The sequence below is a fragment of the Syngnathoides biaculeatus genome, chromosome 16, assembly GCF_019802595.1.
Source record: "Syngnathoides biaculeatus isolate LvHL_M chromosome 16, ASM1980259v1, whole genome shotgun sequence".
Classification (NCBI taxonomy): Eukaryota; Metazoa; Chordata; class Actinopteri; order Syngnathiformes; family Syngnathidae; genus Syngnathoides; species Syngnathoides biaculeatus.
The window spans coordinates 5,325,239-5,351,043 of NC_084655.1; the positions used below are offsets into that span (position 1 = coordinate 5,325,239).

Sequence of the window (25,805 nt, forward strand, 5' to 3'; positions counted from 1 at the left end):
GAACTTGTCGCCAGTCAGCCGCAGGGCACATATCGACAGAGACAACCACTTGCATAGGTATTCACACAGTCACTGAGTGGGAACCGAACCCAAGCTGTGTGTACTGAAGTCAGGCGAATGCACCACAACATGAAATTAACATTTTAAATAGAAATATTAACTGTAAAACTAATTCTGTTTTACAGTGTGCTGAGTGAGACATGCAGGTGCCGTGACACTGTGAGGTCTACAATTTCCACCAAGAGTCGGGATTTAAAGCTTGTGACACGCAAGGCCAGTGTTGAGCGCTGGCAGTGCTTCCCAGGACCAATGATGTGTTATGTAAGAATTCCATGTTGGCCTTGAAAGACTTGTCTGTCTTGTCACATCAGAGATTTGGCTTTAGGAAGATGAACACTCATTAGCGTTCTCATCTATCTCAGACGTAATCACAGTCCGTACAGGCTTTAATCCACTTGAATGCACATGTAGCTCACCCTATGTTACGGCCTCTTCTTGAAGAAAGTGTTCACTACTCCCAGAAGTGGTTACCAGTCAATAGCAGGGGACCCCGGGATCAAGGAGTCTGTTTTCAGCACTTGAATTGTTTTGTAAAGATGTCCTATATGTATGTTGTGTCCGCCACATTCTGTAATTTAATTTCAAAATGAATTCAAAAAGACTGACATGATTCTTTGACAAGTCAATGTTGATTTGTGTTTAGCAAGCTTTCTGATGATACCAACTTTTGGATTTGGATAACCATTAAAAATGTTATTAAAGTTGTGGTTCATCCATCTCTCAGCTTTGCCATCCCTCACCTCAACCTCAACCTTCTGCCTGGGCCATTAATGAACACTTGTGTGGGTTTGTGTGTGAGCATGTCTTAGATCAAAGTTCCCCAACATTTTTTTCCTGTCATGGAAGTTTATCTATCTCGTGGACCATCTACAATCTATCGGCCGAAGCCAGGGGTGGGTGTAATGAACGATGACCGAGTGTCTCCGACGTTCTTAGGTGGAGGCGTCAAGTTTCGCTGGGGTGGTGACTTCTTCCCAACTTGTGCTTGTGTGGTGGAGAATAAGTAGAGCGGTGTAATTTTCGTTTTGGCGTCCAACCAGCATGTTTGAACCTCATTTCTTTATTCAATTTCTGTACCACTTATCCTCATTAGTGTCGCAGAGATGCTAGAGCTTATCCCATCTATTTTCGGGCGAAAGGCAGACTACACCTTGTTCATCAATCAGCCACAAAGCACATACACGGTCACGGACAACCACTAGCAGCCACATTCACATCGTCACTGAGTGGGAATTGAAACCACGTTCCCTGCAGTGAAGTCAGGTGAATGGACAACTACATGAAATTCACATTTTAAATAAAAGTATTATTAGGTAAAGAATAAGCACCTCTTGTTTTCCAGTGTGGAAAGTGAGTCATACATGTGCCGTGACACTGTGACGTGTCTAATTTCCATTGTGAGTTGGAATTTAAAGCTTGCAACATGTGATTACACCAGTGATGAGTGCATCACCTTTGACAACAATATGTAATTATACAGATGGTATATTATGTAAGAAGCAGACGTAATTAATTCCATGTCGGCCTTGAGAAACCCATTTTCCTTGTCACGTTGGAGATCTGACTTGAGGAAGACGGGATGATTTAAAAAGTAGAGGGGCCAGAGCTCTGGGATAACAATAACGGACCATTTTAAAGTCAAATATAGCTCGGTACCGTTGTTAGAAACAGTACATTAAAAAACAACAACAAAAACATGTGCAACAACACTCAAAGGGCAATTCAGCAATAATCAGCAGCACCTTGGCCATGCACATGTTTACAATGAGCCTTGTCATCACATGCATTTAAGCCTGCCAGATCCAGGACGTTGTATAATCATGCTGAAAATAAATATTCAGGACCATTAAAAAGATTAACTCAATACTTTGTAATGAAACCTTTGTTTAGAATTATCAAGGTCAGATGTTGGCTGTAGTTCTTGACCAGGTTTGCCTACACTTCGACGGCTGTTTTGCCCAATTTTTCTCTGCAGATCTGCTCCAGATCTGTAATGTTTTGGTCCTGTTGTTAGCCAACACCAAGTTGCAACTCTAACCACAGATTTCCTATTCAGCTTAGGTCTGAAGACTATCTAGGCCACTCCAGGACCTTGAAATATGTCTCATGGGGCCACCCCTTAGATGCAGAGGTTTTGTGGTGGGGGAGTCACTGTCATGCTAAAAGATCCAGCTATGTTCAATCTTCGTTGCTCTTATAGGAAGTTTTTGCCCCAAATCTCTGAATACATGGACCCATTCAGCCTTCCATCTACTTTCTTTCGCTTATTCGAGGTTGGCTCACAGGGTCAATAGTTTTAGCAAGGAAGCCCAGACTTTCACCTCCTAAGCTACTTCATTCAGTATTTCTGGGGGGACCCCGAGGCGTTCTCATCCCAGCCAGGGTCCCTCCGGTATGTCCTGGGTTATCCCCGGGAGGAATACCTCATCTGGAAGGTATCCAAGAGGCATCCTAATCAGATGCCCAAGCCACCTCATTTGGTTCCTCTCAATGTGGAGAAGCAGCAGCTCAACTCTGAGCCTCTCCCAAAGAACTTCTCTCTCTTAGAGAGCCCGGACACCTAGCAGTAGAATCTAATTTTGGTCAATTGTACCTAACATCTTGTTCTTTTGGTCACAACCACAACTCATGACCAATGTTGAGAGTAGGAATGTAGTTTGACCGGTAATTGGAAAGCCTTACTTTCCAGCTCGGACCTATACAAAGTCTGTCTGGCACTGGTCGTACAATGACAAAACAGCCTATATTAGGTATATTTGGTCCCCATACTCCCAAAGTATCTCCTACACGAATCCCTGAGGGACAGCTTCTCTAAGTCTGCAAAACACATGTTGACTGGTTGGGTTAACTCCCTTGCACCTTCGAGAAACCTGCTGAGAGTGGAGATTTTGGCCACTGTTCCATGGCCATTAATACAGGTGGAGGATAGAAGAGTTTCTTAAAGCTGTAGGAAGAGGTCTGTGATAGAATTATTGGTGGCAGGTAGGTAAAATATTTATTTTCACAAGTATATACTGTGAAGAAAATAAGTATTTGAACACCCGGCTATATTGCAAGTTCTCCGACTTAGAAATCATGGAGGGGTCTGAAATTTTCATTGTAGGTGCATGTTCACTGTGAGAGAGATCATCTAAAAAGAAAAATCCAGAAATGCCAATGTATGATTATTTTTAACGATTTATTTGTGTGATACAGCTGCAAATACGTATTTGACCACCTGTCTATCAGCTAGACTTCTGACCCTCAAAGACCTGTTAGTCCGCCTTTAAAAGTCCACCTCCACGCCATGTATTATCCTGAATCAGATGCACCTGTGTGAGGTCGTTAGCTCCAGAAAGACACCTGTCCACCCCATACAATCAGTAAGACTCAAACTTGTAACATGGCCAAGACCAAAGAGCTGTCTAAAGACACCAGAGACTAAATTGTACAACTCCACACGGCTGGAAAGGGCTACAGAGAATTGGCAAGCAGCCTGGTGAAAAAAGGTCCACTGTTGGACCAATCATTCGAAAATGGAAGAAGCTAAACATGATGGTCAATTTCAATCGGAGTGGAGCCCCATCCAAGATATCACCTCGTGGGGTCTCAATGATCCTTAGAAAGGTGATAAATCAGCCCAGGACTACAGGACTTGGTCAATAACCTGAAAAGAGCTGGCACCACCATTTCCAAGGTGATTGTTGGTAATACACTAAGACGTCATGGTTTGAAATCATGCATGGCACGGAAGGTTCCCTGCTTAAACCAGCACATGTCAAGGCCCGTCTTAAGTTTGTCATTGACCATTTGGATGATAGAGAGGAGTCATGGGAGAAAGTTTTGTGGTCAGATGAGACCAAAATGGAACTTTTGATCATAATTCCACTAACCGTGTTTGGAGGAAGACGAATAATGAGTTCCATCTCAAGAACACCATCCCTACTGTGAAGCATGGGGGTGGTCGCATCATGCTTTGGAGGTGTTTTCCTGCAAATGGGACAGGACGACTGCACTGCATTAAGGAGAGGATGACTACGCCCATGTATTGTGAGTTTTTGCTGAACAACCTCCACATGGCTGGAAAGGGCTACGGAGAAATTCCCGAGCAGATTGGTGAAAAAAGGTCCACTGTTGGCGCAATCATTAGAAAATGGAAGAAGCTAAACATGACGGTCACTCTCAATCGGAGCGGAGCCCCATGCAAGATATCCCCTCGTGGGGTCTCAATGATCCTTAGAAGGTGAGGAATCAGCCCAGGACTACGACACTGGACTTGGTCAATGACCTGAAAAGAGCTGGGACCACCATTTCCAAGGTGACTGTTGGTAATACACTAAGACATCATGGTGTGAAATCATCCATGGCACGGAAGGTTCCCTTTTTAAACCAGCACATGTCAAGGCTCGTCTTAAGTTTACCAATAACCATTTGGATGATACAAAGGAGTCATGGGAGAAAGGTTTGTGGTCAGATCAGACCAAAATGGAACTTTTTGGCCGTATGTCCACTAACCGTGTTTGGAGGAAGAAAGATGATGAGTTCCATCCCAAGAACACCATCCCTGCTGTGAAGCATGGGGGTGGTAGCATCATGCTTTGGGGGTGTTTTTATGCACATGGGACAGGACGACTGCACTGTATTAAGGAGTGGATGACCGCAGCCATTTATTGTGAGATTTGGGGGAACAACCTCTTTCCCTCAGTCAGAGCATTGAAGATGGGTCGTGGCTGGGTCCTTCAACTTGACAATGACCCAAATCGCAGAACCAGGAAAACCAAGGAGTGGCTCCAGTAAAAGCATATCAAGGTTCTGGCGTGGCCTAGCCAGTATCCAGACCTAAACCCAACAGAAAATCTTTGGAGGGAGCTGAAATTCTGTGTTTCTCGACGACAGCCCAGAAACCTATCTGGTCTAGAGAAGATATGTGTGTATTAGTGGGCCAAAATCCCTCCTGCAGTGTGTGCAAACCTGGTGAACAACTACATGAAAAATGTGACCTCTGTAATTGCAAACAAAGGCTACTGTACCAAATATTGACATTACTACTACTTATTTGCAGCTGTATCACACAAATAAATAATTTTAAAAAATCATACATTGTGATTTCTGGATTTTTATTTTTAGATTATCTCTCTTACAGTGGACATGCACCTACAATGAAAATTTCAGACCCATCCATGATTTCTAAGTGGGAGAACCTGCAATCTAGCAGGGTGTTCAAATACTTATTTTGTTCACTGTATAAATAAATTCTATATATATAATTCCCAATCATGAAATCAGAAAAAAAACATCTACTTTAAGTCATCAAATATGATATCAGTGACATTCTGACACTTTAATGCGTGTTTCTTTCGGCTTGTCCCTTTCGGGGTCGCCATGAACGCCGGATGCCCTTCCTGACGCAACCCTTCTCAGGGAGTGGAGGCCCCAGTGGGATACAAACCCACAACCCCTGGTTTACCAAACCAGTGCTCTAACCACTGAGCTACGGGGTCTCTCATTCTGACACTTTAATAAAAACTGCATTTGATAATTCAATTTAGGAAGTGTGAGTGCAGTCAAATGGTACAAAAGCAGTTTTAGAACATTACATGTGTCCAGGGGCAGATCTATGTGCTGGCTGTAGACACCCCGAACGATTTGTGCACCCACACCCACGGCTTGTCAACCTCGCACCCTAACCGTAACCCAGTTTGGCCACCCTGCAAATCCCTGTAATGTAGTATTTTTCCAGGATAAAAATGTTTTTATCAGAACCCCCATCCACCACCACCCAAAACTCTGGCTGTGCCCCTGCATATGTACGTTTAGCCCACATTTGGCTCATGTCTCAATCTGCGGCTTGTAAACTTGTTGCAAGTACTGAAGGCTCCAAGTTTTGTACGTGCACTCACCAAACACACATTAGACAAATGATTCTGTTTTTTAATTCAAAACATGCCATAGTTATACCTGCATATTTGATTTGTGCAATCAAATGAGTTCAGAAATGTGCAGCTTCCCCTTGGCAGGTGCAACTTGCAACCCTAGTAACCCATACATACCAAGAAAGTACACCAAATAAGATCAGCAATTAAGATGTGTCTAGTTATGGGAAATCCCCAAGGGAAAAAGTATTGACACACCAAGTGGTAATTATATACTACTTTGTACAAAAGCCTATGTTTGGAATGACAGTTTCAAGACAATACCTGTTGCATGAATTGCACAGTGATTTTCCACAGTTCAGGGTGTACCCTGCCTCCTGCCCGATTGGCTGCAGCACTCCCACGACCCTCGTGAGGATAAGCAGCTCAGAAAAATGGATGGATGGATGGCTATGGATGTGTGTTTGTGTATTCTATGATTTATATGTGTGTGGTAGATGAAGGCATTGACACAATAATGATAAGTTGGGGAATTTCCACTGAAAATGTTTTGACCCTGGATGCAAAACCTGATAAGATAACAAATGCCAAGAAGACAAAAATAACAACACTTGTCATCTTGAAATGGAGACATGTTGGTGTGTTGTCATCTGTCTTGGAAAAAGAAGAAGAGAACAAAAGTAATTTAATTGCACAACTTTTGGGGAAACAGATACATGCAGTATGTATCTAGCATGTATGCAGATACATGGATGTCGTCACTACAGAGGTGTTGGCAGTGAAGAATGTAGGCGTGTCCTGTTTAAGTACTAAGGTGGTTGCAGAGGGCATCGGGCATCCTCTGGCCTTGTCATGGACGTGTCAAAGTCAACGTTGCTTCTACTGCTGCTGCTCATAGGTCAGACATCATTTTTTTTTCATGGGGGTGTCAGAGACGTTTACATACAATTATTTGAAAATAGTACTTTCCATTTTATCCTTGTGTGCTTATTAGACAAAAAAAGAGTCTTCTAATATAAAAGTACTGCTATGTTGAATGATAGAATAAAACATGATTTTTTTTTGTCTTCTGAATTATTCTTTGGCTGGCCATTGGAGAAGGAAGAAATACTAAAACACAAACCTAGAAACTATTAGGGATGCAAGTGACTTGAGGAGCTTCATTTAGATAAAAGTAGTGCTTTTCCCCCATTTAGCGTCATCTAAGGGTAATTGTAAACTTTTGGGGGGGTTCCATGGATTTTCACTATTTGTGGTAAGACTCAGTTTGAAGTGTTCGCCTATAGGCTATGTGCCTTGCGATTGACTGGCAACCAATTGCTGATACTTTTCGATATCCAGTATCTACGTACAATGAGGTCACTGATGGTGTAGTGGTACCGTTTTCTGAATTTGGTGCAGGCAGCCTTTTTCATTGGTTTGATTACATGAGCATCCTTATATGATCTTTGATCTACGCAGGTGTATACAATACAACACTGAAGGCTAGCTTCCAAATCAAAACATCACAGAAAATTCAGGCAAAGCGTCAAGAAAGAGCAATTGTAGACTAATAGCTGGTTCACATTTAGCATGGAGTCAGTTGTCAACTACTATTCCTGACCAGAAACCATATGAACTTAGATGAGACCATTAACACAGGTGACGCTGGTGGGTGGACTCCATACAACACAGATCGCCACGGTTGCTAGAAGTAGTCACTCATACGAACAACTTCTGAGATCGTGAAGAGAAAACTCTTCATTGGGAAACATTGTCCAATGGTCCTGATCTGACATAAAAATAAAAATAAAAGATAATTGACTCCATGTAACACAGATGTGAAGCTGCTGCTAGAAACACGTTCGATATGACTGAGTACTAGCTCCAATATTGACAGAAAATCTAAAACTTCATACTTTATGAAGATACTTTGTTTCTTGGAATTTTTTTTTTTCATTTGATAATTTCCCATGGCACACCTGAAGAGCACTCATGCCACTGTTTGGGAATCCCTGACTTGATGCAACACAGATGTGAAGCAGTGGTCAGAAGCAGTGTCAATAGGTATTAATATCAGCTCTATGATTGACAGTAAAACATTTTAGACTTTCTAGAGTAAATGTTTGTCGTCTCATTTTGCTTTTTGGTGACATTCTTGGACAAGTTTTGATGATTTTTTTTCCAGATGTTTTGATTTTTTTAATTCAATATTTTTTCGTTTTTAATATAAAAATACTTTTAAAATATATTTCATATATTAAAATGATTAAATACAAATAAATTGTCAGCGCAACTGTATCAATCACAGAATTAAGTTTGACATTTATCATGTGTATTTTCAGAGTGTGGTGCACAACTCAATGGTGAGTCGCAGCATTCCTTTCTCCCCAGCTCCCTTCCTCCCTTGTGACTAACTTCAATTCTTGTGTGCGTGTGTGTGCTCATGCTCAGTATGCGGGAGGCCTCCGCTCAACCCTCGCATCGTGGGGGGTGAGGCAGCCCCCCGTGGTGCGTGGCCCTGGCAGGTGAGCCTGCAGATATTTGGGATCCACTTCTGCGGGGGGTCGCTCATCAACAGCGAGTGGGTGCTGTCAGCCGCACATTGCATCTTCAGGTCAGAAACACACACAAACACGACTCAATTTCCCCAAAGAGAAAGCACAAATTCACAATTTCCAGTTCGATTATCTGGTTGGCTGCTAATGCTAAGAAAATTAAATGCGTATCAAAAGGATTTAATGCTTAACATGTCTCAACTTTTTTGTGTCGCAAAAAAATTGTGTACCGTCTGACTACAAGAAAACACTCACAATGTTTCTTACAATATATCTTAGCAAACATTATTTTAGGATAGTAACATTATTGCTAAGAAAAGGAACATACACTGTTGTCAAAATGGGACAACGCCATCGGCCAATGTGAACCCTAACAGTAAACGTCACATTAATTTGCAGTAAATTTTCACTCAAACTGGATGTTTTGTTTGTTTCTTCCGTTGAAATTCCTGTTTTGTTGAATTTGATCTTGAAACAGAATGATTTTGTATGGAACTGGTGCATGGTTTATTTTGCGCACGAATAAAATGTTTGTTTTGAATTTAAAAACAAATTTTATTTTTCCAATTACAAAGGGCTTGGTAAATGTACGTATGGTACAAAACTTGAGTTTCATACCTCCAATAAGGGTAAAAAAAAAAACACTGATAGATGCCACTTACGTATATGATGGGTTTAAATATTACATTTTATTTTTTTTACTGAATAGTTTTGCACTACTATCTGTCACGTCCCATCGGAACGAGAGTAGGACCCAAATGCAGGACTCAGAAGATGCAAGGTAGTTCAAGGAGACACGTTTATTATATGCAGAGGTAGGGGATCGAGCAGGCAGTCCGGTGCAGCAGCGGTAATTGGGACGTCGGGTGAAGAGAGCAGATGAGCGGACAGGCAGGAGTCGGTACACAGGAGAACAATCAAAGCAGGCAGAAGTAACGAAGGAGTCAGGCTTACAAGGTTGGTCGGAGAACGGACGGAGGTCGGTACACACAGGTTCAATCAGGGATACCGGAGCACACGAACGGGACATGAAGATCAACGAACTGGCCCCCGGCCAGTTCTCATCGCGGTCATATAAATCCACAGGATAATCAGGCTGCATGAGGCGCAGGTGTGCACCTTCCAATCAGCGCACCTGCGCGGACACCCGCACAGCTCGTGCTGGAGCGGCAGGATCATGACACTATCAGTTCTTACCATTTGTGTAAAGTATCTATTTTTCTTTTATAACACTTCAAATTCCAGTTTAGTTGCACAAAACAATTTCAAGGATAACATTTTTATATACAGTACTCTCACAGCCTCAGTACCTTTTTCACTTAGAAATCATGGAGCGGTCTGAAATGTTCATTTTAGGTGCATGTCCACTGTGAGAGCTAATCTAAAAAGAAAAATCCAGAAATCACAATGTATGATTTTTTTAATTATTTATTTGTGTGATACAGTTGCAAATAAGTATTTAAACACCTGAGAAAAACAATATTTAATATTTGGTACAGTAGCCTTTGTTTGCAATTACAGAGGTCAAACGTTTCCAGTAGTTGTTCATCAGGTTTGCACACACTGCAGGAGGGATTTTGGCCTACTCCTCCACACAGATCTTCTCGAGATCAGACAGGTTTCTGGGCTGTCGCTGAGAAACACTGAGTTTCAGCTCTCTCCAAAGATTTTCTGTTGGGTTTAGGTATGGAAACTGGTTAGGCCACGCCAGAACCTTGATATGCTTCTTACGGAGCCACTCCTTGGTTTTCCTGGCTGTGTGCTTCAGGTCATTGTCATGTTGAAAGACTCAGCCGCAACCCATCTTCAATGCTGTGATTGAGGGAAAGAGGTTTTTCCCCAAAATCTCAAAATACATGGCCACGGTCATCCTCTCCTTCAATACAGTGCAGTCGTCCTGTCCCATGTGCAGAAAAACTCTCCCAAAGCATGATGCTACCACTGACAGGCTTCACAGTCGGGATGGAGTTCTTGGAATGGAACTGATCATTTGTGTTCCTCCAAACACAGTTAGTGGACTAATGACCAAAAAGTTAAATTTTGGTCTCATCTGACCACAAAACGTTCTCCCATGACTCTTCTGTATCGTCCAAATGGTCATTGGCAAACTTAAGACGGGCCTTGACATGTGTCGGTTTATGCAGGGGAACCTTCCATGCCATGCATGATTTCAAACAATGATGTCTTAGTGGAGGGGTGCCCAGACTTTTTACTATTCAAGCAGCCAGATTCTTGCGAGCTACACGGGGTAGAGGAGGGAGATGATGATGATGATGATGCTCCCAAACTGTTATAAGGTTAATGTTATGTTGCCGCCGATATTTAAAATACAAAATTAGCTTTTTGTGCACTGGATTGTCTGTGCTTTCATCCTGGATCAGGCTGTGTCTCACCATCTGATCCAGCATTTTAACTCTGCTCACAAAGCCTACAAGATAGCCAAGAAAATACCGTCTGATTCAGGTGAGCATGATGTCAACGGCAGCAATGAGGAATGGCTAAGAGGAAAAAAAAAGATAATGAGCAAATGGCAGCAATAGTGACAGTAAAGCTGAGGATGACACGAAAGATGAGGGTTTTGAAAAACCTGAGGGAGCTGAGGAGGTCAAAAACACAAAAGCAGACATGTCTGGTGAACCAAAGACAGTGATTTTGAAGGAGACTTGAGAGTTTTAAAGAGAATATTGAGGGAACAGACCCTTCTGTGAAGCTGACATGTATCTTCTGAACGTATCCGATGGGGAGGGCATGCAACATGCAAACTCCACACAGGAAGGTGAGAGCCAGGATTCAAACCTGCATCATATGAAATGTGAGGCAGGCTTGCTAACAACTCAATTGCGAATAAGACATTTTTAAAAAATACTTTTCATGGGTAAGCCTTTCACCCAAAACTATCTGAGATAGGCTCCGGCAATCCCGTGACCCTTGTGAGGATAAGCAGATTAGAAAATGGAGGAATGCATGGATGGATTGATGAATGGATGGACTTTTCATACATTTCAATACTCCAAAAGTGGCCTTCGTTGGCCAAACGTTGTATTTAAATACAACAACAAAACAATAATAATCCAAATTAATCACAAAAACAACTAATAATAACAAAGCAATATAAACCTAAAACAAAAAAAAAAAAATTCATGCTGTGTGTGTGTTTGTGTGCAGTACTAGGCCTTTGACAGCGATTTTGGGCCGTCAGAGCCAGCAGGGTTCCAATCCTAACGAGGTGAGCCGCAGTGTCGTGGAGCGCATCCTCCATCCCGACTACAACCCGTTCACCAATGACAATGATGTGGTCCTGTTGCGGCTTTCCTCGCCTGTGGCCTTCAATGAGTTCATTGGCCCCGTCTGCCTGGCAGCGGCCCAGAGCTCCTTCTTTGCCGGAACTGACAGTTGGGTCACCGGTTGGGGGACCATCGGATCAGGAGGTCAGTTGAGACTTCCAATTGCTCTGTTTTTTAAAAGCATTTAACTTTAGTTCCTTGAAAATGGTCTTTGATGTTTACCAAAACACGTACCTGTATATTATACCTGGATCAGACCAATGCAGCCCTATGGAGGCACAAGCCAATGCAATCTGTAGCCCGGTCCTAAACCCAGATAAATGCAGAGGGTTGCGTCAGGAAGTGCTTCCATCTTAAAACTTTGCCAAACAAGTATGAGCGTTCCTCTAAAGAATCCCATACCAGATCAGTCGTGGCCTGGGTTATCAACGTCCACCCCGGCACCGTTTACCTGCAGGGCTTCAGTAAAAATTATGCTACTGTGGGTCAAAGAGAAAGAAGAGGAGGAAAGCAGAAACACTGGCAGAAGAAGAAGATGAATGCAGAGAGTCTAAAACTGAGTGTAGGGATTTTGAATATTGGGACTATGACAGGAAAAGTTCTGGACGTGGTTGACGTGATGATTAAAAGAAAGGTTGATATACTGTGCATCCATGAGAGGAGGTGGTAAGGTAGTAAGGCAAGAAGTTTAGGAGCAGGATTTAAATTATTTTACCATCGATTAGATGGGAAGAGAAATGGAGTTGGGGTTATTATAAAGGAAGAGCGTGACAGGCTCTCGAAGGACAGGAGGACCTCCCAGAGGACTGGGCTACAACAGCCAAGGTGATCAGAGAGACGGGCAGGAGAGTACTTGGTGTGTCTTCTGGTAGGAAAGGGGAGGAGGAGACTTTGGCTGTGGAACCCCAAAATACAGGAAGTCATACAAGGAAAGACATTAGCAGAAGTTATGGGAAAGAGTAGTGGAGGTGAGACTCGGGACAGAAATAAGTATCTGCGAGCAACAGTATGGTGTTATGCCTAGAAAGAGTACCACAGATGCGTGATTTGCCCTGATGATGGAAAAATACAGAGAAGGTCTGAAGGATCTACATTGTGTCTTTGTCCATCCAGAGTATCAAGAGAGGAACTGTGGTACTGCATGGGTAAGTCTGGTGTGGCGGAGAAATATGTCAGAATAGTACAGGACATGTATGATGGGAGTAGAACAGTGGTGAGGTGAGCCGTAGGTGTGACAGAAGAATTTAAGGTGGAGGTGGGACTGCATCAGGAATCAGCTCTGAGCCCCTTCTTGTTTGATGTGGTAATGGGTAGACTGACAGATGAGACTAGACTAGAATCCCCATGGACCATGATGTTCGCAGATGAGATTTTGATTTGCAGTGAAAGCAGGCAGCAGGTGGAGGAACCATTGTAAAGATGGAGGCATGCACTGGAAAGGAGTGGAATGAAGATTAGCCAAAATAAAACAGAATATATGTGTGTGAATGAGAGAGGTGGTGGGGGAAGAGTGAGGCTACAGGGAGAAGAGATAGCAAGGGTGGATGACTTAAAATACTTGGGGTCAATAATCTAGAGCAATGATGAGTGTGGTCAGGAAATGAAGAAATGGGTCCAAGCAAGTTATAACAGCTGGCGGAAGGTGTTTGGTGTGTTATGTGACAGAAGAGTCTCCGCGGAGATGAAGGGCAAAGTTTATAAAACAGTGGTGAGGCCGGCCATAATGTACGGATATTGGAAGAAGAGTGCTGAGGATGGAGCTGCCAGGGGGAGTTGGTGTTAGAGAGGAAGATGCAGGAGATAGGGTGACAGAAAACGAAGACGTGCTGTTGCAACCCCATACAGGACAAGCCAAAAGAACACTTGTAATTCCAAGGTATACCAGGGGAAGACTTAATCTGATTGTGACACACATTTAGTCTTGTTGTGCTTTGTGTATGTTCAGTTCCTCTACCGCCACCCCAAGACCTGATGGAAGTGGAGGTTCCCGTAGTAGGAAACCGCCAGTGTCAATGTGACTACGGCATAGGAAGAATTACTGACAACATGATTTGCGCTGGTCTGAGAGAGGGAGGAAAGGACTCCTGTCAGGTGACTTCATGTTTTTCATGACAAATTAAAAAAGCATATTTTACCCAATTGAAAGAATGCACGGTACAAAGCATTAAATACAGTACATATTACAATACTTAGTGAAGATCACATAAAATTGCAAAGGTGGGTAAATACGTAGGTTAAATTAAATGAAGCAATATTTTGTCCTGAGAGGAGCATTAAAACTCAAGAGACATAAAAATAATGTTAAATGAGTCAACATCTCAATAGATGTCAAAGGCCAAGGAAAAGACTTGGGTTTGAAGAAATGATTCATCAACAGATCATCCAGATTCCTGTATAACATGCTAAGGCAGTTTTGGCACAGCAACAGTAAAATCTCACTCCCCTCAGAGCCTCAGCTTGGTTTTAGGCACAGTCAGGAGCAAGTGGCCTGCTAACCGCAGAGCTTGGTACACAGATCAAGAGAATTATTGGAAATTTGTCCTGATTTTGCCCATTCCTGACCAAGGAGAAGAAACTCCAGACTATCTTATATTTTACAGATGATCTTATAACATGACCCTCTGGTCTGAGGTAAGTTAAGAGTGGATTTATCCCAATAATAGGGTTCAAAACAAGTTGGGGTTAAAAATCTTGAATTTTGAAGGTACATTATTTATAAACAGGCGTCACGGTGGACAACTAGTTAGCACTTCTACCTAAGACTTCAAATCCCGCCTTGCCTGTGTTGAGTTTGCATTGTTCTCTGCATGCCGATATGGGTTTTCTCCAGGTACTCCAGTTTTCTCCCAAAAACATGCAGGGTAGGTTGGTTGTAGACTAAATTGTCCATAGTCATGGTTATACATGCAACTAGTTATTTGTCCTGCATAATGTTGTTTTGTTTTTGTTGTTTTTTTTATACAAGTGCATTCATTGACAGCATGACGTATTTTCCAAAACAAGTCTTATTACTGACAACATCGCCATTCTTAAAATGCTCCCACTTCTGGTCCCCTCAGCAAAACTCTGGTAGTGTTTCTTCTTCGTTTTTGTTCAATTAGGTTTGATCATGCAAGAATTCCCTCTTGGATGACTGGATTTTATATTGGTGTAGAATAGAACCTTGATGTGTGTGCTGTTGTGTAAAATATGAGCAATACTAAAAAGTTTCTTTCGGCTGGTCCCGTGAGGGGTTGCCTCAGTGTCAACACATGACAGAAGCAACACTACATTTTTATTGTTATCTTCTTGTGTGAGGCCTGGAACATTGGTAAAAAAATCTTTTAAGTTGTGAAAAGTCCTTGTGTGCGTACTAGCTCAGGTTGAAGAAGCGCTGGGAAATAGCCCAGGATAAGAGCATTTCCTGATTTAAAAGCAAAAGTATAATTTAAAAATGAATCCATAAATGGCATGCCACAGAAAGCAACGTGATCTTGACTCCAGCCTAACAGAGACAATGTGGTGTTCCACAGGGTGATTCTGGCGGTCCCATGGTGAGCAAACAAGGGTCAGTGTGGGTCCAGAGTGGTGTGGTGAGCTTTGGTGTAGGTTGCGCCCTTCCAGAGTTTCCGGGTGTCTACGCACGGGTGTCCCAGTACCAGGATTGGATCAGCATCCACACAGGCAACGACAACCTTCCAGGCTTTGTCACCTTCACGTCCCCGGGCACGGACTCAGACCTGGACGTTAGCTGCAATGGGCTGCCACCTCCCCTCGCCACCACCACTACCCCACCGACCACCACCATCTCCACCCAGCCCACAACTACCCCACCCACCTCCCCAACAATACGCCTCACCGCAACCACACTGTCCAACAACACGTCCACTAGCCTACTCCTTAATGGTGATTTGCAGCCTCTTTTTGTCTTTATCTCATTTATACGCTTATTCACAAATGAGTTGGGTAATCTGTTTGTTTTAAAAATCGAATTTGGGTCTTGTGCAGAAAATGTTTACCGACCCTCGTGTGTGTGTGTGTGTGTGTGTGTGTGGTGTGTGTGTGTGTGTGTGTGTGTGTGTGTGTGTGTGTGTGTGTGTGTGTGTGCATTTTCAGTGTGCGGGCGGGTCCCTTTCAACACCCGCATTGTGGGGGGTCAGGAGGCCCCTCCGGGTGCGTGGCCCTGGCAGGTGAGTCTGCACAGATCGAGGAGACATATCTGTGGTGGGTCGCTCATCAACAACGAGTGGGTGCTGTCGGCTGCACATTGCTTCCGTAATAGGTGAGACACGGATACACATACACACACGCACAAATGCATGCAATATTTCAGACAAAAAAATTTACCTTATGACAACAAATTAATAATTTTTATAGGCAAAAAGTCAATGTTAGGAGGAGACATTCTTTTCTTAAGAAAAACAGTTGTAATCTTTACAAGAACAAAGACACAGAGGAGGATTAAAAAGTGGTCATTTATGAGAATTATATATTTATCAAAGGTAAAGTTGTATTTTAAGTTTAAGGAGGGAAGACATTCAAAATGTAACAACTTTATTCTTGTAACGTCATGTTTTTTTGGGGGAGAGGTGAGTTATTAAAAAAACAGAACGATATTCTTGAAAAAAATGTGTAATATATATAATATCAATCCATCCATTTTCTGTCTTGTTTATCCCCACAAGGGTCATGGGCAAGCTTGAGCCTATCCCAGCTATCTTTGGGTGAAAGACGGGGTACACCCTCAACTGATTCCCAATCCTCAAAGGGCACAAAGACAAATAACCATTCACACTCATGTCGAATTTAAAGTCTTCAATCAACCTACAATACCTTTTCTGGAGAATTGGGAGGAAACCCAGGCAGAAGATCATGTTGCAAAAGCCACACAGGCAGCGCTGGGATTTGAACCCCAGTCCTTAGAACTGTGTGGCATATGTGCTAACCAGTAATCTCCCTGGCCGCCATAATATGTACAAAACATGACTATATTTATTCCTTCTTTAATAAGCATAATATAATATATTCTTGAAAAAAAAACCTTTAGTCACGTGATGGTCACCCATTCGTCATATAAGAGCTTTTAGTCAGTCCAAAGTCAAAGTAGCGAGGAGTCATTGGTTTATCATGAGTTTATTGATCCCCATATGCAGGTAGGTGTGCACTTTTTGAAATTACAACCCAATTTAAGTGAAAATAATTTTGCAGACCCCCACCCCCAGCGAGAGGATCCCAGTTTGAGACTCACTGCCTGTGCTGTGATACCAAGCACATTGTGTCAACATAATAAGTAACAAATACAACACAATAAAAGTAAAGAATAATAACATGCAAGCTATTTCAAATGAGTATTAATACAATGCTTACATGCGTATGGTTTGTATGTTAAAATATATCAAAATAGCTACCTGAGAAATTACTTCAATACAATGATGAGATTTCTCCTTGTGGTTGTGGACTACGTCCAATGATCAGTGTTATAATGCTAACAGTATGTGTGCTAGTGGAACAGTGGAGCAACTGGTTCGAGTATTGGGTTCACAGTTCTGAGGACTGGGGTTCAATCCTGGTCCCGCCTGTGTGGAGTTTGCATGTTCTCCCCGTACCTACGTATTTTCTCCAAGCACTCCAGTTCCGTTCCTTCCTGTAGTCTGAAGAAGGTGACTGACTGTAAGGTAGTGGTAGGGGAGTGTAGCTCAACAGCATAGGATAGTGGTGTGTAGGATGCCTCTGGTGGTGGGTAGGAAGATTAAGAAAACAAAGGTAGAGCAGAGAACCATGTGGTGGAAGTTGAGAAAGGAAGAATGTTGTGTGGCCTTTCGGAAAGAGGGACAGGCTCTTGATGGACAGGAGGAACTCCCGAAAGACTGGACTACTACAGCCAAGGTGATCGGACAAACAGGCAGGAGAGTACTTGGTGTGCCTTCTGGTAGGAAAGGGGGGGATACTTGGTGGAAGTCATACAAGGAAAGAGGTTAGCAGAGGAGAGGAGAAAGGAATACATTGAGATGCGATGTCGAGAAAGATAGAGGTGGCGAAGGCTAAACAAGAGGAATATGATGAGATGTACACCAGGTTGGACACAAAAGAAGGAGAAAAGGATCTCGACAGGTTGGCCAGACAGCGGGAGAGAGATGGGAAGGATGTGCAGCAGGTAAAGTGTGATTAAGGATAGAGATAAAAACGTGTTGACTGATGTCAGTAGTGTGCTAATAAATAGATGGGGGGGGGGAAACTTTGAGAAGTTGATGAATGAAGAAAAGAGAGAAGTAAGAGTTGAAGAGGCAAGTGTAAAGGACCAGGAAGTGGCAATGATTAGTAAGTGGGAATTTAGAAAGGCACTAAAGAGGATGAAAAATGGAAAGGCAGTTGGTCCTGATGACATACCTGTGGAGTTATGGAAGCAATTTGGAGAGGTGCCTGTGGAGTTTTTGACCAACTTATTCAACAGAATACTAGCAGGTGAGAAGATGCCTAAAGAATGGATGAAAACTGTGCTAGTTCCCATTTTTAAGAATAAAGGGGACTTGCAGAGCTGTGGCAACTATAGAGGAATAAAGGTGATGAACCACACAATAAAGTTATGGGAAAGAGTAGTGGAGGGTAGACTCAGATCGGAAGTCAGTATCTGCGAGCAACGGTATGGCTTCATGCCTAGAAAGAGTACCACAGATGCATTATTTGCCCCGAGGATGCAAATTGAAAAGTACAGAGAAGGTCAGAAGGAGCTACATTATGTCTTTGCGGATCTAGAGAAAGCCTATGATAGAGTACCAAGAGAGGAACTGTGGTACTGCATGTGTAAATCTGGTGTGGTGGAGAAATATGTTAGAATAGTAAAGGACATGTATGATGGCAGCAGAACAGTGGTGAGGTGTGCTGTAGGTGTGACAGAAGAACTTAAGGTGGAGGTGGGACTACATCAGGGATCACCTCTGAGCCCTTTCCTGTTTGCTGTTGTAATGGATAGGCAGACAGATGAGGCCAAACTGGAATCCCCTTAGACCATGTTGTTTGCAGATGATATTTGGATTTACAGTGAAAGCAGGGGGAGGAACAATTATAAAGATGGAGGCATACACTGGAAAGGAGATGAATGAAGATTAGATGAAGTAAAACAGAATATACGTACATGAATGAGAAGGAGGGATGGGAAGAGTGAGGCTCCAGGGTGAAGAGATCGCAAGGATGGATGACTTCAAATACAACATCCAACAATCCAGAGCAAAGGTGAGTGTGGTAAACAAGTGAAGAAATGGGTCCAAGCGGCGTGAAACAGTTGGCGAAAGGTGTCTGGTGTTCTATGTGACAGAAGACTCTCCGCTAGGATGGAAGGCAAAGTTTATAAAACAGTGGTGAGGCTGCCCATGATGTACGAATTAGAGACGATGGCACTGAAGAAACAACAGGAAGCAGAACTTGAGGTAGCAGAACTGAAGATGCTGAGGTTCTCGCTTGGAGTGACCAGGTTGGATAGGATTAGAAATTAGCTCATTAGAGGGACAGCCAAAGTTGGATGTTTTAGAGACAAGGTTAGAGAGAGCAGACTTCGATGGTTTGGGCATGTCCAGAGGCGAGAGAGTGAGTATATTGGTAGAAGGGTGCTGAGGATGGAGTTGCCAGGCAAAAGAGCAAGAGGAAGACCAAAGAGATGGTTGATGGATGTTGCTAGGGAAAACATGAGGGCAGTTGGTGTTAGAGAGGAAGACGCAACAGATGGGCTTGGATGGATAAAGATGACACTCTGTGGCGACCCCAAACAGGACAAGCCCAAAGGAAAAGAAGAAGACTCCAGTTTCCTTCCCAAACCCAAAAACATCCATGGTAGGTTGATTGAAGACTCCAAATAGCCCGTAATTGTGAATGCAAAGAAGAATGGTTGTTTTTTTTCTATGTAGCCGGAAATTGGCTGGCAACCAGTTCAGGGTGTAGCCTGCCTCCTGCCTGAAGATGGGATTAGCGCCAGTACTCCCGTGACACTTGTAACGACAAGCATTTTAGAAAATGGATGGATATATGGTAAGTGTATTAATGAAGAGCAAGACAATACCCTGAGTATAGAAATCACGTCAGTATAGACATACGGTATTTACTTGATGCCTACAACACAGTGAATAATACTGAGGAACAGCCAAATATTTGTTCCTGGTCCAGAGCTTGCATCGTCTGACTAGTGGATGATGCTGATTGGCCACACCTGACGCAGTCTCGAATAATGTCATAGTGTGCATTTGTGCGTATGCGTGCAGACCAAGACGCGAAAGGGCGTATTTGGGTCGTCAAAGCCAGGAGGGTCCCAACCCTCACGAGGTACGCCGGCGCATCATTGAGATCATCCAGCATCCTGACTTCAACTCACGCACCCTTGACAACGACCTGGCCATGTTGAGGCTTTCCTCACCCGTGACTTTCACTGACTTCATCCGACCGGTCTGCCTGGCGGAGGCCCAAAGCTCCTTCTTCACCGGAACCGACAGCTGGGTCACTGGCTGGGGGACCATCGGCTTGGGAGGTCAGTTGGCCCTCCCATTTATCTTGGATAGGGTTACAAAAAAGTGCATTGACGGGGAGATGATTCCCCACCCCCCTTTTTATTTTTTAAAGCAAGAACACCTTGTGTCAGCACTTGTCAAAATACAGAACATACTCTGATTAATTTGGTGTGAAGTAAGAATTAAATCAAATAATCAAAATAAGCAGGCACCTTGTCAGGCAAAATCATTGTCAGCTGCAGAATGGAAGTGACGACAAATCATCAGTAGAATTGGATGGATTATATTGTGACCAATGTTTATTAAAAAAAATGGTCTGAGGTTTTTTGCTGTTGAATGCTTGATTTTTCTTTGATGTTCACAAAATGTCCTCTTTTCATTTAGCACTGATCTTAGCTTGTCAGAGCTCACTGAGTTGCTTTTCGTGTGCGTGCATGTGTGTGCGTGTGCGCGCAGTTCCTCTACCGCCACCCCAAAATCTGATGGAGGTGGAGGTTCCCGTGGTAGGGAACCGTCAGTGCAGTCTCGACTACAGCGAAGTGGCAACTATCACAGACAACATGATTTGTGCCGGCCTGAGAGAGGGGGGAAAGGACGCCTGTCAGGTGACATAATGCTTTTGAATGCAACACCAACCAAAGCTCATTTGTAGATCAGGGCTATTTGCATGGTGGAAAAGAGGTACATCTCAATCAATTTGAATGTTTTGCAAAAGAAGGCTGCAGACACCTTTGTCAGTGTAACTGTGGAGTTACACTTTCGAACACAAAGAACATTGACATTTGAACAGTTTCATCTTGTAATTTTTTTATTTTATTATGAAACATTCACGAATTACGCTGCAATTTGAAGCGATATTGTCTAAATTTGGGAACATTTATTTGGTCAACGTGGTTTTGTGTTTTCCACAAGCCGTAAATATACAACACAACAATTATTGCAACTTTCAAGTTTATCAGTTGATTTGTGCCTGTCATTGATGTCTCTACTAACCAGGAGATCTCGGTGTTCCACAGGGTGATTCTGGCAGTCCCATGGTGAGCAAACAAGGGTCCGTGTGGATCCAGAGTGGGCTGGTGAGCTTTGGAGTAGGTTGCGCCACACCAGAGTTTCCAGGTGTCTACACGCGGGTTTCCCGGTACCAGGATTGGATCAGCAGCCAAACGGGTGACAACAACCTACCAGGCTTTGTCACCTTTACATCTACAGGCACTGACCCGGACCTTGAGGTTCCACTGCCATAAATGACAATGGTTAGCATGAAATCCTAGCTGAAGAGCTAGATTTGTTTTCTTCTTATTTTAAGAGTAAGAAAAATTGCACAAATTCTCATTTGAAGAAATTTGTAGATACAGTAACACCAATTAAAGTTGGAATACACTTGTTTTTATTTACAAGCACAACTGATATAGCCATACACTACACATTACTCTCTGATATGATTATTTTATCATTGATTGTTTTCTCTTTTCTTAACCCCAATTTTATCTGCACCATTCAATGGCAATAGTCTTTTCTGTTTTATTTGTATTCAATCTTTATGTACAGCATTATGTTAAAGTTGGCGCTGTTTCTCAAAGTGTTTTATAGTCTGTATACAGTTGAGTAGATAATTGAGTCTTAAAGAGGAAGCCGTGAAATCGACAGACCTGTTCAGTGCAACCCAGATTTGAATCCAATGGAAAATCTCTGGAAAAACTTAAAAATGTCTGTCCTCTGATACTGTCTATCTCTGATTTTGAGAAGGTCTGCTGAGAAATATTGGGAGAAAATGCCCCCAAAAAACTGTGCCAAGCTTGTATAGACATGCCCAAGAAACTTGAATTTGAGATTGTTTTCAAAGATGCTTCAATAAAATCTCAAGACAAAGGTGTAAATACGAATGTAATCATGTTTGCCTTTTCAGTAAATTTGCCTCTCGCCCGAAGATTGCTGGGACAGGCTCCAGCAGGCCTATGACCTGTGTAATTGTAAGTGGAACAGAAGATGAATGAATGCAAGATAAGTTTGCACAACTGCCTGAAAATGCTTTCTTTGTCATTATGAGATATTCTATATAGATTAAAAAAAACTACACCCAAATCATCTTTATAACATATCTCTAAAATAGCAAAATGGTGAAAAAATTAAGGGTGGTGAATACTTTCTGGTTTCAGTGTACTGCCAGTTACAGATGGCCAACCAGTTATTAGGTTTGGGGGGGGCATTACATTTTCACACAGGGCGAGGGAACCAAAATGATTTCCTGCATAAATTAATTCAGCAAAAAAAAACATTTTAGGTTCACATGGGGGTTCACTAGGGTTCAAATGCTGACCATGCCTGTGTAGTTTGCTTGTTCTCCCCGTCCCAGCGTGGGTTTTCTCCGTGCACTCCGGTATCCTCCCTAATCCCAAAAACATGCATTCATTAGCAACTCTAAATTGCCCTTAGGTGTGATTGTGAATGCGAATAGTTGTTTCTATCTGCCCTGTGATTGGCTGGCAACCAGTTAAGGGGGTACCCCACCTCCTACCCGAAGATAGCTGGGATAGGCTCCAGCACTCATCGTGAGGATGAGCGGCTCAGAAAATGGATGGATAGATGAATCATGTATGTTCCAATACTTTTGCCCACTTGAAAATTGGATGGTTTAAAAAAAGATGCTCTGTCCTCACAGCTGAAGAGAAACACTGTTGGTGAGGGAGCTACTCATCAAGGTGAAGCAGCACATTTCTGAACTGAGAAAATATGTAGGATATACAGCATGTTTGGAATTTGAAAACCAAAAAAAAGTGTATTTGGGTAAATGCAAGTATGAAATTTGCATGATTCAGTATTTCCAACAATGTTAAGAGCCACTGATAAAACAAACCTTAATATCCACCCATCCATTTTCTTAGCCGCTTATCCTCACAAAGGTCGTGGGAGCACTGGAGCCTATCCCAGCTGTTGAAGGAGGCGGGGTACATCCTGAGCTGGTTGCAACCCAATCGCAGGGCACAAGGAGACAGACAACAGTCGCACTCACAATCACACGTACAGACAATTTAGAGTCTCCACTTACTGCATATTTCTGGGACGTGGGAGGGAACCGGAGCACCAGGAGAAAACCCATGCAGGCAAGAGGAGAACAAACAAACTCCACACAGGCGGGGCTGTTATTTGAACCCCGGTCCTCAGAACTGTGAGGCCTACGCTTTACAGTTGCACCACCTAAACCATGACAACGTAAACCAAATATGGACAAAAGTGACACAGGAGTGCAGCCAGACATTTTTGAGTGGGTGAGTTGTGATGAAAAATTTTCACCACTAAAATGGGGCAGGCGGCACAGTGGAATGACTAGTTGGAGCACGTGCATCATAGTTCTGAGGTCCAGGGTTTTCGGTCCCGGCCCAGCCTGTGTGGAGTTTGTATGTTCTCTCCGGGCACTCCGGTTTGGGGGCATGCATAGGGTGGCCGTGCCCATCGACAGGGTGGCCACAGCCACTACATAGCTCTGGTCTTGGGGACACAGACTGTTCTAAAATGTACTTTCACTGCTTTTGTAACATTTGAGTGGACTCACACTTGATAAATCTAATTATCATCGAATATAATTTTTTATAAAAGTCTAAAAATGTCACTGAAATCATTTGATAAGTTGATGTACATTTAATTTTTTTTCTGATTTCATGAACGGGAGTCATTGTCTGCTGCTGCTGGAGACCACAAACAACACAGCCAAACTTTTCCTTGTCCGTCACGTTTGTCAAATGAATAAGATGATTGAGAGAACACAGAGCCAACATTCAATTTTATTCACAATAGTTAGGAGAACAGTAAATGTTTCAAGGTAACTATAGTCCCACTTGAAAGATTCAAGAACCAATCAGAGATAGACTGGTTAATTTGCAAGAGTAAAAGAAGAATTTGGACAGTCACTGATTCTGGAAGTTATCTCACTGAAAAAGATGAAAAATGTTTGCAATTTTTATTAAAGGCTTACTTAAACTGTTGGAGACGGAATGATAAAAAAATCCATGAAATCACATGGTGTGATTTTAAATAATGTACAGTGAAGAAAATAAGTATTTGAACACCCTGCTATAATGCAAGTTCTCCCACTTGGAAATCATGGAGGGGTCTGAAATTTTCATCATAGGTGCATGTCCACTGTAAGAAGGATAATCTAAAAAGAAAAATCCAGAAATCACAATGTATGATTTTTTTATAATTTACAATTTATTTGTGTGATACAGTTTCAAATAAATATTTGAACACCTGAGAAAACCATTATTAATATTTGGTACACTAGCCTTTGTTTGCAATTACATAGGTCAAACGTTTCCTGCAGTTGTTCCCCAGGTTTGCACACACTGCAGGAGGGATTTTGGCCCACTCCTCCACACAAATCTTCTCTAGATCAAACAGGTTTATGGGCTGTCGCTGAGAAACACAAAGTTTCAGCTCCCTCCAGAGATTTTCTATTGTGTTTAGGTCTGGAGACTGGCTAGGACACACCAGAACCTTGATATGCTTCTTACGGAGCCACTCTTTGGTTTTCCTGGCTGTGTGCTTCGGGTCATTTTCATGTTGAAAGACCCAGCAACAACCCATCTTTTCAATGCTCTGACTGAGGGAAAGAGGTTGTTCCCCAAAATCTCACAATACATGGCCACGGTCATCCTCTCCTTTATACAGTGCATTCATCCTGTCCCATGTGTAGAAAAACACCTCCAAAGCATGATGCGACCACCCCTATGCATCACAGTAGAGATGGAGTTCTTAGGATGGAACTCATCATTCATCTTCCTCCAAACATGGTGAGTGGAATTATGACCAAAAAGTTCCCTTTTGGTCTCATCTGACCACAAAACTTTCTCCCTTGACTCCTCTGCATCATCCAAATGGTCATTGGCAAACTTAAGATGGGCCTTGACATGTGCTGGTTTAAGCAGGGGAACCTTCCGTGCCATGCATGATTTCAAACCATGACATCTTAGTATATTACCAAGTCATCTTGGAAACGGTGGTCCCAGCTCTTTTCAGGTCATTGACCAAGTCCTGTCGTGTAGTTGTGGGCTGATTCCTCACCTTCTAAGGACCATTGAGACCCCACGAGGTGATATCATGCATGGGGCTCCACTCTGATTGCGATTTGATTGTCATGTTTAGCTTCTTCAATTTTCTAATGATTCCTCCAACAGTGGACCTTTTTTCACCAAGCTGCTTGGCAATTTCTCTGTAGCCCTTTCCAGCCGTGTGGAGTTGTACAATTTAGTCTCTGGTGTCTTTGGACAGCTCTTTGGTCTTGGCCATGTTACAAGTTTGAGTCTTACTGATTGTATGGGGTGGACAGGTGTATTTATGCAGCTAACGACCTCACACAGGTGCATCTGATTAAGGATAATACATGGAGTGAAGGTGGACTTTTAAAGGTGGACTAACAGGACTTTGAGGGTCAGAATTCTAGCTGACAGACAGGTGTTCAAATACTTATTTGCAGCCTTATCTTCTTCTTCTTTTCCTTTCAGCTTGTACCTTTAGGGGTCGCCACAGCGTGTCATCTTTTTCCATCTAAGCCTATCTCGTGCATCTTCTTTAACACCCACTGTCCTCATGTCCTCTCTCACAACA

The 25,805-nt window shown here is 42.8% G+C and overlaps 1 protein-coding gene across 2 annotated transcripts; it reads left to right on the top strand.

The window, feature by feature from the left end:
- Positions 1–6,749: 6,749 nt before the first annotated feature.
- Positions 6,750–22,016, top strand: LOC133514921 (transmembrane protease serine 9-like). Of its 2 annotated transcripts, XM_061847027.1 has the most exons (10): positions 6,750–6,810; positions 8,237–8,257; positions 8,346–8,508; positions 11,615–11,877; positions 13,679–13,824; positions 15,246–15,618; positions 15,829–15,994; positions 19,962–20,224; positions 20,661–20,809; positions 21,221–22,016. In XM_061847027.1, the coding sequence occupies exons 1-10, from the start codon at positions 6,765–6,767 to the stop codon at positions 21,446–21,448; spliced, it is 1,818 nt and encodes a 605-aa protein (XP_061703011.1). In that variant the 5' UTR covers positions 6,750–6,764; the 3' UTR covers positions 21,449–22,016. The 2 variants fall into 2 exon arrangements, with proteins under 2 accessions (XP_061703011.1, XP_061703012.1); XM_061847028.1 differs by lacking the exons at positions 6,750–6,810; positions 8,237–8,257; positions 8,346–8,508 and adding an exon at positions 9,589–9,658.
- The last annotated feature ends 3,789 nt before the right edge of the window (positions 22,017–25,805 follow it).

Coding starts and splice junctions, on each gene's coding strand:
- LOC133514921 (XM_061847027.1), top strand. CDS start 6,765: ATGGACGTGTCAAAGTCAACGTTGCTTCTACTGCTGCTGCTCATAG. Junction 20,225..20,660: donor GGGGACCATCGGCTTGGGAG/GTCAGTTGGCCC, acceptor GTGTGCGCGCAG/TTCCTCTACCGCCACCCCAA. Junction 20,810..21,220: donor GGGGAAAGGACGCCTGTCAG/GTGACATAATGC, acceptor GGTGTTCCACAG/GGTGATTCTGGCAGTCCCAT.